Raw genomic sequence first — 13,092 nt, 5'->3', positions numbered from 1 at the left:
TCCAGGAACTCTTCCCTACTGCATATCATCTTCACTCTCTGTGCAGTTAAGAGCTGAGCTGTAGGTCACGCAGAAGAATATATTTAGTAGCATTCTGAGACTACAGGATATCATAGAATCATAGAATATCAGGGTTGGAAGGGACCTCAGGAGGTCATCTAGTCCAACCGCCTGCTTGAAGCAGGACCGATCCCCAATTAAATCATCCCAGCCAGGGCTTTGTCAAGCCTGACCTTAAAAACTTCTAAGGAAGGAGATTCCACCACCTCCCTAGGTAACGCATTTCAGTGTTTCACCTCCCTCCTAGTGAAAAAGTTTTTCCTAATATCCAACCTAAATCTCCCCCACTGCATCTTGAGACCATTACTCCTTGTTCTGTCATCTGCTACCACTGAGAACAGTCTAGAGCCATCCTCTTTGGAACCTCCTTTCAGGTAGCTGAAAGCAGCTATCAAATCCCCCCTCATTCTTCTCTTCCATAGACTAAACATCCCCAGTTCCCTCAGCCTCTCCTCATAACTCATGTGTTCCAGTCCCCTAATCATTTTTGTTGCCCTCCGCTGGACTCTTTCGAATTTTTCCACATCCTTCTTGTACAATGATATCATTGTACCAAAGAAAAAATCATAGGGCCTAATGCTGCGTGTACACGTGTGCAAATGTTCCATCGAAGGCACTCAGAGTGCGGAACCCAGAATATGTATTATTACTGAAGCAAAACAATTATAGTAAAAAGATTATCTACATGATAATCACAAAATTGCACTTAATCGTACATGTGCAGAAAAAGGTGAGATTTAAAAAAAAAAAACTTCTGTAGAATTCCATCAGTATGCCTTGTCATTAGAATCATCATCTTACTGGATTTGGCTAACAATCTTTCCTATGTCTTAACAGTACAGCCCAATCCCATTGGCCTGGGGACATCTAAAACTTTTGAATAACCAGGCATTCAGATAAACAGAAGTGCTATTTTGAATTGCATTTTCACTGATCTAGTCCTGCCAAGCTGCTGTTTCTGCTGAAACAGAATTCGGTCTCGGGGCTGGTCTATCTGAACAATTAATTAGTGGTAAAGTGGCATGTGATTCTACCCAGCACTAGCCTATTGCAGACTAGCTATCCGTGTGGACCGTGCTGATGCGCATTAACAGTTTGTGCTTTCATCTGCTTCTGAGATCAAAGTGCATTACAGGGTTCACATGGTCAGTTAGTGTGGGGTAGGCTTACAGCTCAGCTTGCTGTGAACTGATTGTGTAAACAAGCCCCCAGGGCTTGTCTACGCTTAAAATGCTGCAGCAGCACAGCTGCACTGCTTCAGCAAAGATGCTTCCTATGTCGATGAGAGGGGTTCTCCCATCAGCATAGGTAATCCAGCTTCCTGAGAGATGGTAGCTAGGTTGACAGGAGAATTTTCTGTCAATTTAGCATTGTCTACATTGGGGTTAGGTTGGTTTAACTGTGTCACTCAGAGGTGTGGATTTTCACACCCCTGAGCAATGCAGTTATACTGACCTACCTTCCTAGTATAGACCAGGCCTCAGTAATTGTAGTTAGTCGTTTGGAACCGCTATACAGATACAAACTCATTGACTAGCACTGAGAGGTTAAATGAAGTTATTAACAGGGTGATCAACAGGGCTACGTAGAGGAGACACTGGATTTGGATATATTTTTGTATAAATGGAATTCAGAACTGGAATTATACTGTATTTTGTTCTTGCTATATTTCCAGCTGGCTTCACAATGATCTGCAGGTGGCTCTTGTGGGCAGTGCAGTGGATCTGACCTACACGTATGATCATCTGGGAGATTCCCCACAGATACTCCAGGACATTGCTTCAGAAAAACACTCCTTCATCAAGGTATGTGCTTCTTAATAATGCACCTATTCAGATATGTCAGAATATAATTATATCTTTCACGGGTGCAGTGTTTAGAAGCTGTTTCGGAGGGCGGTTTTATAACATTCACTGATGTAGTAATGGTTAAAAAGCAGGGTTTCTCTATAAATTGTTTAATATGCTCACCGTAAAGCTGAGGTTTGAAAGTTCTTTCCAATGTGTGAAACTGAAACGTTCATGATCATAAATCTCTAGCACGTGTCCTCTTCTGAGTGAGCTGAGTTGTCCCTTCCAGCCGCTGTTGTTTCCAGTTAAACAATTTCTAGCTGGAAAAGGCCCAGAACAACACTGCTTTGGCCGAGATAACATAAGTCTTTGCTATAGCAACATCTGTAGGTTTTTGCTAGAGATAAAATAGATGGATGATTTCAAAGCTGCAGCCCTGCTTGCTTGAAAGGATAGTGTTTTAAAAACACTGGATTTGTTTTCTTTCATGTTCCATACTACTGTAACACTATTCATAAGTCATTTCTTGGAAATCCTGTTCTGTACCAAAATTCAATTTCATTGCCTTAGAATGAGAATTCATTCTTTTTTTAAAATTGTGGGTTTTTTCCCCCTCAGGTCCTTAACCAGGCCAAAAAACCAATGGTGGTGGTAGGCAGTGCAGCACTTCAGCGCAGTGATGGAGCAGCTATCCATGCTGCAGTTTCCAGCATTGCACAAAATGCTAGGACAAAAAGTGGAGTTGGTACTGACTGGAAAGTTATGAACATCCTTCATAGGTTCGTTCTACAGCATTTCTACAGTCTTTCTGCTTTACTACCTACCTGTGGTATATATTAAACTCTTTATGCCAAGTGTGAAGACTTCTCAGTACAAACACACGGGTTCTAGCTTGCCAAGGCTTATATGTGGAATAAAGCAGCACCTAAAACTAAGAGACAATATAACCTAGCAGAAAAGCTTCCATAACCTCTGTTTCATGATTTAGCAAGCATTTCAGATAGTCACTGGGACTGTTAGCACAGAGGCAATTTTGGGTTTAGAATAGGAGAGGGGTTAACAATATAATACACTATCGTGCCTAGCAGGACATACAGACAACCAATGCTACTTGGTAAGCAAATACTGTTTACTTAGAGGAAAGGCAGAATATCAATAGTGCTTAAGAAGACTGGTAATTAATACTTCTCCTGCATTGTATAGTTCTCCAGGTAAGATTTTTGCCTTTTTTAATCAAGTGGTCTACTAAATTAGTGTTCCCTGTTAACCAGGTGTATTCTTTTGCGCTTTGATATTAAAAGATCCGGAAATTATCCAGATAGTCATTTAAACTACTTATTAAGATAATTCTTGCTAATGAGCCTGTTTGCTATCAGGAACTAACTACCACTTAGGGTATGTCTACAGTACGAAATTAGGTCGAATTTATAGAAGTCGGTTTTTTAGAAATCGTTTTTATATATTCGAGTGTGTGTGTCCCCACAGAAAATGCTCTAAGTGCATTAACTCGGCGGAGTGCTTCCACAGTACCGAGGCAAGCATCGACTTCCGGAGTGTTGCACTGTGGGTAGCTATCCCACAGTTCCCGCAGTCTCCGCTGCCCATTGGAATTCTGGGTTGAGATCCCAATGCCTGATGGGGCTCTGTCCTTCATGCCCTAGGAGATTTTGACAAAGGTTTTGGCATTTCGAAAACTGGAATGGAGTTCTGATAGCACAGATTCCTCTCCCCACACAGCAATCAGATCCCGTACCTCCCGTTCAGTCCATGCTGGAGCTCTTTTGCGATTCTGGGACTCCATCATGGTCACCTCTGCTGATGAGCTCTGCATGGTCACCTGCAGCTTGCCACGCTGGCCAAACAGGAAATGAGATTCAAAAGTTCGCGGTTCTTTTCCTGTCTACCTGCCAGTGCATCTGAGTTGAGAGTGCTGTCCAGAGCGGTCACAATGGAGCACTCTGGGATAGCTCCTGGAGGCCAATACCATCAAATTGTGTCCACAGTACCCCAAATTCGACCCGGCAAGGCCGATTTAAGCGCTAATCCACTTGTCAGGGGTAGAGTAAGGAAATCAATTTTAAGAGCCCTTTAAGTCAAAAAAAAGGGCTTCATCGTGTGGACGGGTGCAGGTTTACATCGATTTAACGCTGCTAAATTCTACTAAAGTCCTAGTGTAGACCAGGGCTAAGGATAACAAGAACCCTAGTTCCATCTAGTCTGTTTTCTGCTTAAGACTGTAACTGAGATACTTTAAATCTGAAACACCTGTTTGTCAATGCCTGTAAAGGAGAATATCTTGAGTGAAGTTACTCTTTTACATGAGTGTAAATCTGGAGAGAGTAACTCCATTGAAGTCAATAGACTTACACTGGTATAATGAGGGAAGAATTTGGTCCGCTGAATATAAATTAAATATACAACACTGATAGCAAAGAGAGAAAATTCACATTAAAATATTGGTGAAACAAAAATAAGTCATTCTCTCCAAATGCTACATTTAAAAAGGCATGTAGTATGAGGTACCTTTGGGTAGTCTCTTCTGTATTAAGACTTTCATGCACATACTGAAGAAATCCATAAGAAAGTTCAATCATAAGAAAGTTTAGGTGCTCCAACAAAAGCTGCATTTGTAATTGTAGCAGATAAACATATGTAACTTATTTTATTTTATTTATTTTTAAATGGGGTGGAGGGCACTCAAAAGGGCTCAAAGGTGTAAAGGTCAGTTTCCTTGATTTTAAAACCAAAGTATTTGGAAATTCCATATAGGGATCATTGGATGGAGGACAAGCTGTGCATTTTTCCAAAAGGGGTAGCAATGTTAACACAGCCTCCAAAACTGTCCAAAAAAATAGCTGATCTAAGCTTAAATCTATTTTTTCCCCAGCATTACCCTGTTAACAAAAAAAGCAAACCTAATCTCCTCCTCATCATGGGTGAGTAGATTAATGCAAGGCTGCATTAATGGGACAGAGTCAACTTAACTTAAAAATTATGTTTTTTCTTTTTGAAATGTTTGCCTATTAGTACAAGTAACACCTAATATTACTATAAGCGTATAAATAGACTTTTTTTTTCCTTCCAATTTAATGTCTTTGACAACACTCTGTATGGAGAACGTGACATTTTGCAGGTGTACTACAGAAACTCTTTTACTAGGGCTGGCCAGAAAATAAGAATTCAGTTGTGAAATGTTGGTTTTGACCCTTTTTTTTTCATTTCACATCGGGACAAGACCGATCTTTAGCTATATTTTTTGTACACAATTTTGAGCCGCACTCCAGAATAGCCAAAAGCCCAGTGGTCAGGATACTCGCCTGGGATGTGTGGGAGACCCACTTTTAAGTCCCTGCACTGCCTGATCCAGGAGAGAGACTTGAACGTAGGTCTCCTGCATCCCAGGTGAGTGCTCTAACCACTGGGGTGTAGCTCTCTGGTTATGACTTAGATGTGAGAGACCTTCCTAACAAAAGTAATCAAAACTGACTTAATTTGTGTGTTTCAGCTAATCAGTATTTTCCAATAAATGTTTCATCAAATTTCAGATCAGCATTACTTTTAACTGTGTTTAAAAAAAAAAAAAAGACTAAATGTCAAATTGAGATGTATGCCCCTTTTAAAATATTTCAAAGTTGAAAAGGAAATTGTGGGGGAGAACCTGACACTTTATAATCTGTAATAAGTCTGTCTGTCCTTGCAGGGTTGCAAGCCAAGTAGCTGCTTTGGATCTAGGTTTCAAACCAGGAGTGGATGCAATCCGGAAGAACCCTCCCAAAGTACTATATCTTTTGGGGGCAGATGCAGGTTGCATAACACGTCAAGATTTGCCAAAGGATTGCATTATCATCTATCAGGGTAATTAGAACAAATAATTCAAGAAATACTGCCTCAAACAATCTAACCAATAGGACACAATTATGAATATGACTTCACATGCTTTTTATTTTTATCATCAGCTTTAGCGCAAAATATTTTTAAACTTAATATGCTCACACGGCACTGACATTCCTCCTTCTCACCTCTGTTGGGAAATGGAAAAAATGTTTGAACTTAACTGCTGCAGGGAGAAGTGACTATTTCATATTTTAGGAAAACAAACCTTCCCATGAGCTGGATACCTGGGGTTATTGGCAAAAAAATACAAATTGGTTTACCCTCTTGATCATGGTGTCAAATCTACTAATGGAAGGCTATTCTCATTCCAGTCCATGTCACAAAAGTAGTAATTACCAATGATCTAGATACCCATGTTTTCCCACAGCAGTCTTAGCTAAGGCCAAGAATCGAATGGATATGATAGTTCAATCTCCATTTTTGACACTGGTTGTGGTCCAGCTAGGCTGCTTATGTTATGGACAAGTAGGACTTTAATCTCCAGAGCTGTCAGTCTTTCCTGAACACTAAATTTACTCAAGCAAAAGTTCAGAAGAAAAATTCCTTTTTAAGAGGAATACAGTAGTTCTAATGTGTTCATACATCATTCCTCTTGAATTATGCTTACAGATGCCCTATAGTTATTCCTGTGTAGCTTCCCGTCAGAACTTGGCTTTCCTCTTCCCATTTTTTTCCCTCAGGACATCATGGTGATGTGGGCGCTCCGATGGCTGATATTATTCTCCCAGGAGCAGCTTACACAGAGAAATCTGCAACATATGTGAACACTGAGGGCAGAGCCCAGCAGACAAAAGTAGCAGTAACACCTCCTGGCATGGCAAGAGAGGACTGGAGAATTATTAGAGCCATCTCTGAGGTACTGTAACTGTATTAGAAATTGAAAGCTCAAGTAAGAATCTAAATGGAGCTTGGAAACTGTTTACAGTACCTTTTTAGAATGCAGATTTGTGTTCAGGATTGTAGGTACAAAGTCTCATGGGAGTATGTGTGGGACTGAATTAATATGAAGCAAGACTGCCTTTAATGATGTCTGTGGGGTAAATGGGATTGTGTTTTCCACTCTGAGATTTTGACATTATTATAGCTCCTAGATATGCTTTGAGAATGTATAATGGATGACTTTTAACTGCAGCAAATTCTGTTAGCCAAGGCAGGATTCCCTAGAGCAACCTGGAAGACAGACTGGGAGCATGCTTTACTGCTTCCCCGAAAAGGAACAGTGTGGGTCCCCTGAGAGTATGTGTGCTGATAACGTCTGGTAGGGCTGAACGCATCCTAACTGGCCCTAGGAGATATGGTTTATCAACCACAGTCTCTTGTAGAGCTGTCCTGAATGCTGCAGAGAGATCTGACTCTACTGCTTGCATGGTAGAAGAGAAGCCACACTTCTGTCCTTGTCCTTCGCCTCTTCCTTGGGTAACAGACAGACTCCAGCTCTTAATATCCAGAAAACTTAATTACTGGCATCAAGAGATCAACATAATATTTTGCAAATTAAGCACAGGACTAGCACTTTAGTCATTCACTCCTCAAATTAGTGGAGCTTTTCTCCCTGCTTCATTGTAGATATTTGAGTTAATGTTTAAATACTTAATATGTATTGGCCAGAGGACTAGATTTGATGGAGTCTTGTGGCTTTTTTTTTTTTTTTAAAGCTAACTGGTGTGACCCTCCCTTACGATAACCTCGATCAAGTAAGGAACAGATTGGAAGAAGTTTCTCCTAACCTGGTCCGATATGATGATGTAGAGCAAGCTAACTACTTCAGCCAGGCGAATGAGCTCTCCAAGGTATTGAACATTTAAACTATGAGCATCAAGCTATGTAAGAGGCTTGCTTATATGTAGTACTAAGCACACACTGCACTGTACAGCAGGAGAGCGTAGTCAAAAAAGTACTGTGGTAACACAGTCCTGCCTCATAGGTGACTGCTTAATCTCCTAATATACCTTCTTTCTTTTCCATTGCAGTTAGTGAATCAACAGTTGCTTGCTGACCCTCTTGTTCCACCTCAGCTCACAATTAGAGATTTCTATATGACAGGTATGTGGTCATAGCCTTACTTGATGAAAGTAGAATTGTATTAACTCATCTCACTCTTATAGCTTTGCTGCGTTATTTCATTAGAGCTACATTGTAACACACAGATGCATAATTAATTAATTGTAAAGGTGCTTCCAGAATATTAAGACCCCTTAAAGGGACACCCACATACACCATGCTTCTGTCTGGAAAACTTTGTACCTACTGTTCTTACCTGAGACATCTAAGATCAGAGGGCTGAATGCTACAGACTTGTAATCCTTATTCAGCCAAAATTCCCAATGAGCTCAATGGAAACTTGTACGAGTAAGGTCTAGAATTTGGTCCTGTATTTTCAACTAAGTGTGTGTGGGGTTTTTTATATTCCCCAGATAAAGATTTTTAGTAAACCATGGGGTTTTATGACTTTAGGTCTCTCTGTAGGTCTATTGGTTGTGTTCTGAAATGAACACTCAATACCAAAATAAATGTCTTTGCAGATCCAATCAGTAGAGCATCCCAGACAATGGCCAAGTGTGTGAAAGCAGTCATTGAAGGTGCTCAGGCAGTAGAAGAGCCATCCATCTGCTGAAGAATGTAAACACACCGCTACCAAAATCCATCAGATATTCTAGTAATATGTTGGTATGACTAACTTTCAAAAAACAATTATTTTATGGTGTTACACTTTATGTTCACATCTTCATGAAAACAGTTCAGATCACCTAATATGGGGCTATCAGTGTGCTTGGAAATTAAACACAACACTCAATTTATTGGACCTAAAAAAATATGAGTACGGTGATTGTGTACAAACATGGTAGATTATTAAAATCAGTTCATTTCCTATGTAAATGGTTTGTATGGCTTGTTATTCTCTTGCATAAAAATAAAGATTTAAACATAAATCTTAAACCAAGTTTTTAATGTGACAAAAATTCTGGAAACCAATCTTTTACTTCCAGTGCATCTGGAAATCTCAATTATTTGACACTTTTAAACATCCGTTGTAGTTGCAAAGATTCTACCATTGTATACAGAAGGCAAAACCCATGTACTACCGCCCTGAGTGACACATGTCCTTCCTCTTCATTCAAATACACCCATTTACAACTCTCAGCACTAAGAACTAATAGGTTTGCCGATGCTTGTATTCTTTCATTTGGTTAAGATCGGAAAATACGTGCAAGAAATAAAATCTGTATGGCATGTAGTCTTTCAGTGATGCCTTTCTTAGGTAAATTGCTCTCTATTTAGAAAAAGTGGAAGATTGCCACACACAAAAAAGCCCTCAGAACAAAACCTGAATCACTTACCATGAGGGAGGTTGCAGTGATTAGAGAAGGGGCTTATTCCTAGAGTACTTTAAATCTGGACTTGATCTCTTTTCTCCCTGCATTACTCCATTCTATTATAGAAGCAATAAAAGATGTAGCTTCAGAGTGACTTCAAGTGTTAAGTCGCATCAACTTGAAGCCCCAAAAGCTGCCAGTTTGCAAGGTAAAGAAAGGAGAGTTTGCATTATCTGAAAACGTTCATTAAATGTGTCAAAAATAAATAGCATACTAACTTATTTTGAAATCATTTAAAAAAAAAAAAGACTGCAAGTCAGTGATTTTCTGCATCCTTCAAATTCAGTCTTGGACTGAGTACCACCAGCACCTTGGCTGACAAAATATTGTTCCAGGCAAGGTTCCTGAAACTGAAAGGCATTTACAGCAGTTTGGGCAAAAGTTAAGTAGCCTATCCTGTAGTTTGCTATGTGCAGGCTGAATTGCTTTCAAAGGGTGTGGCTACAGGGGGATAAAAACCCCACAGCTGGCCCAGGTCAGCTGACTCTAGCTGCAGGGCTAAAAGTTGCTGGGTAGAGATTCAGACTCAGGTTGGAGCCTGAGCTCTGAGACCCTCCAGCCTCCCAGGGTCCCACAGCTTAGGCTCGAGCCTGAGCCTGAATGTCTACATGGCAATTTTTAGCCCTGCAATCTGAGCGCTGAGAGCCTGAGTCGGCTGACCTTTGCCAGCCGCAGCCATGCAATGGGGCTTTTATCCTCGTATAAACATATTCTTGTGGGCATAGCTTTATTTTTTCTGAGCCAAAGGTAAAAACCATGTTAGTTATGTAGTAAGTCTCAAACTATTGCATCATGAGACACTTGCTATATTCATCTGGAGTGGGATTTTTCAAAGTCACCTAAGTGACTTTTGAAAATCTCATCCCTTGCTCCTGTAGTATGCAAGCTCGTAAAGGTTCTGAGCCTTTAAATTTGAAGATAATATTCTGAACATGAATTTATGTAGTGTTAACTTAGAATAAAACAGCTCTAGGAAAGGGATGAACAATCTGAAGCCCCATCCTGATTGATTAAAAAAGAAGGTAACTTTACATTGAGTTGCATGCGTATATTGCATGTGCAAATGGACAGCCAAGGGGCAGAGGTAAGTGATCGTGAATGTCCCACATCTTTCCCTGCCAAGTGAATGGCTTTACAATGTAAAGCTGTGTTCTACCCATAATCTTTGAAATAGTCACCAATAAGAGCTCTACTGATTGTATTCACATGTTTTAATCTTTTCTCTTCCTCCCCTTGCTTGTTCGTTCTTTGTTGCCTTCTGTTTTTTTACCTCTTAGAATGATTTTTTGGGGTGGGTTTCCGTGAGACATATAGAAATGCATTGAAATGCCTATTTCCACTGTCACAAATGGTGGCAGCACCTGAGCTGTGTAATGTGTATCAACTGCTACAGCAAGAAAATCCCCTATTTTATAGTTGTGAAATGTGGCTTTTTTGTAAAGGGGGGAGGGTGGGAGAGAAAGCACACACCCAACTGGTAAATCCTAGACATGTTTCTAACTCAAACGTATCAGAAGATACAGTGTAGAAGGATACAGCCAAGGTCTAGTAAAACTGATGTACCTAGTGCTCCTCAGTTGCTAAGGAAGTTTATAGCCCTTAGCATTAAAAGGAAAGGATTGGATGTAAAATACTTTAAAATGTGTCCCTTGTTTTCCTAGTACTGATGTTACTGTTTGGACTCCCAGGGGTGTCACCTGATGTGCTGCGATACCCCTCAGTCTACCCATTCTGCCAGCATAGGTCCCTTTTAACCTGTCTTGCTGAGGCAGGCTCTTAAAAGCTCCTCTAACACACACACACACAGGCAGGGCCACACCCAGCTGCAGATCAGTTTTGGGAAGACTCATCTTAAGGGCCTTGTTCCAGCACTCAGATGTCCAACTTCCTTGGAGTACAGACCCAAAGATATATTATGACATTCGCCTCTTCCCTCAGTGTGGAAGAGGGATGTGCACACTTCTCGCCCCCCCTCCCCCCTCCAGTTAGAAAGTGCATAAACTGGGTTATATTATAAACCAAAAATAAATTGATTAACTGTAACAGGTGTATTTTAAGTAGTTAAGGAGGTAGCAGACAGAACAAGGCTGATTACGAAGAAAATAGAGAATGCAAACTAAGCTTAATACACTAAAGAAACTGGTTACATGTGAGTTCTCACCCTAAATGTCTTTCAGATAATCTTCTTCACAGGCCAGATGCCCTTCCAGCCTGGGCCCAGTTCTTTTCCCACCAGAAACATGTTAATACTTTGCAGCAGTTTGAGGCACTAAGTGTTGGGATATGTCTCATTTAATCTTTTTTTCAGAAATGCTTTCGCTGGCTAACAGAGCTGAAAGAGACTACGTCTCCCAGAATACAGCATCTGCATTTCCTGTCTGCTGATCTTGCACGAGCAGCATTACCTATCACATGACCACTTTAGACTAGCTTTGCCTTTCTCTTCATGCTTATGCTCATCTGCCCAATAGTCAAACACCTCTTCCCCCACCAAATCATCAGGTAAATGCAGTTGTCAGTCAGTGATTTTAAAGAACATATTGGGGGTGGGTGGGTGGGTAGAGGAGAACCTGCCACATTTCAAATTTCTCCCTCATATGGCCTTTTCTGCATTAGGAAAAGATGTATTGCTAACTAACTCAAGGTAAAATGCTAGTGAAGACAAGACAGTTTGTTGTTTTCACACGAGTTAGCAGGTTGAGTTAAATACTAGGCTCCCTCAGTCTTTAACTGGCTTTCTAACTTCCAAAAATTATAAACTGCCTTGACAACAAGGAGTCCTTGTGGCACCTTAGAAATTAACACATTTATTTGGGCATAAGCTTTTGTGGATTAGAACCCACTTCATCAGATGCATGGAGTGGAAAATACAGGAGCAGGTATAAATACACGAAAAGATGTGAATTGCCTTACCAAGCGTGAGGTTAGTCTAACAAAACAATTCAATTGACAGCAGGATACCAAGGGAGGTTGAAGTGGTAATGAGAGTGGCCCATTTCAGACAGTTGACAAGAAGGTGTGAGTAACAGTAGGGGGAAATTAGTATTGGGGAAATTAGGTTTAGGTTTTATAATGACCCAACCACTCCCAGTCTTTATTCAGGCCTAATCTGATGGTGTCCAGTTGGCAAATTAATTCCAGTTCTGCAGTTTCACGGTGGAGTCTGTTTTTGAAGTATTTTTTTGTTGAAGAATTGCCACTTTTAGGTTTGTTGTTGAGTTACCAGGGAGATTGAAGTGTTCTACTGGTTTTTGAATGTTATGATTCCTGATGTCAGATTTGTGTCCATTTATTCTTTTGCATAGAGACTGTCCAGTTTGGCCAATGTACATGGCAGAGGGCCATTGCTGGCACATGATATATCACATTGGTAGATGTGCAGGTAAACGAGCCCTTGATGGTGTGGCTGATGTGGTTAGGTCCTGTGATGGTGTCCCCTGAATAGATATGTGGTCAGAGTTGGCACCGGGGTTTGTTGCAGAGTTTAGTTCCTGGATTGGTGTTTTTGTTGTGTGGTGTGTAGTTGCTGGTGAGTATTTGCTTCAGGTTGGGGGGCTGTCTGTAAGCAAGGATTGGCCTGTTTCCCAAGGTCAGTGAGGGACCGTCCTTCAGGATAGGTTGTAGATACCCAGCATTCACCTACTACAAGACAGGCCCAACAAAGAAACGCCACTAGCCATCACCTTCAGCCCCCAACTAAAACCTCTCCAATGCATCATCAAGGATCTACAACCTATCCTGAAGGACAATCCCTCACTCTCTCAGATCTTGTGAAACTGCAGAACTGGAATTAATTTGCAAACTGGACACCATCAGATTAGGCCTGAATAAAGACTGGGAGTGGTTGGGTTGTCATTAAACCTAATTTCCCCCTACTGTTACTCACACCTTCTTGTCAACTGTCTGAAATAAGCCACTCTCAATTCAAACATTATTTTTCCTCCCTTGGTATCCTGCTGTCAATTGAATTGTCT

General features: G+C 40.7%; 1 protein-coding gene across 1 annotated transcript in view; it reads left to right on the top strand.

The window, feature by feature from the left end:
• The window catches only part of NDUFS1 (NADH:ubiquinone oxidoreductase core subunit S1), a 29,199-nt gene extending 20,518 nt beyond the window's left edge, over positions 1-8,681 (top strand). The window contains exons 13-19 of the mRNA XM_074967994.1: positions 1,736-1,865; positions 2,469-2,629; positions 5,551-5,705; positions 6,425-6,600; positions 7,400-7,534; positions 7,715-7,787; positions 8,267-8,681. Of these exons, the coding sequence (XP_074824095.1) occupies positions 1,736-1,865; positions 2,469-2,629; positions 5,551-5,705; positions 6,425-6,600; positions 7,400-7,534; positions 7,715-7,787; positions 8,267-8,358 (922 nt within the window). The 3' untranslated portion in view covers positions 8,359-8,681. The remainder of the gene's footprint in view (positions 1-1,735; positions 1,866-2,468; positions 2,630-5,550; positions 5,706-6,424; positions 6,601-7,399; positions 7,535-7,714; positions 7,788-8,266) is intronic.
• The last annotated feature ends 4,411 nt before the right edge of the window (positions 8,682-13,092 follow it).

Source organism: Natator depressus, chromosome 11 (assembly GCF_965152275.1).
Source record: "Natator depressus isolate rNatDep1 chromosome 11, rNatDep2.hap1, whole genome shotgun sequence".
NCBI lineage: Eukaryota > Metazoa > Chordata > Testudines > Cheloniidae > Natator > Natator depressus.
This window is presented reverse-complemented; position numbering and strand designations above follow the sequence as displayed.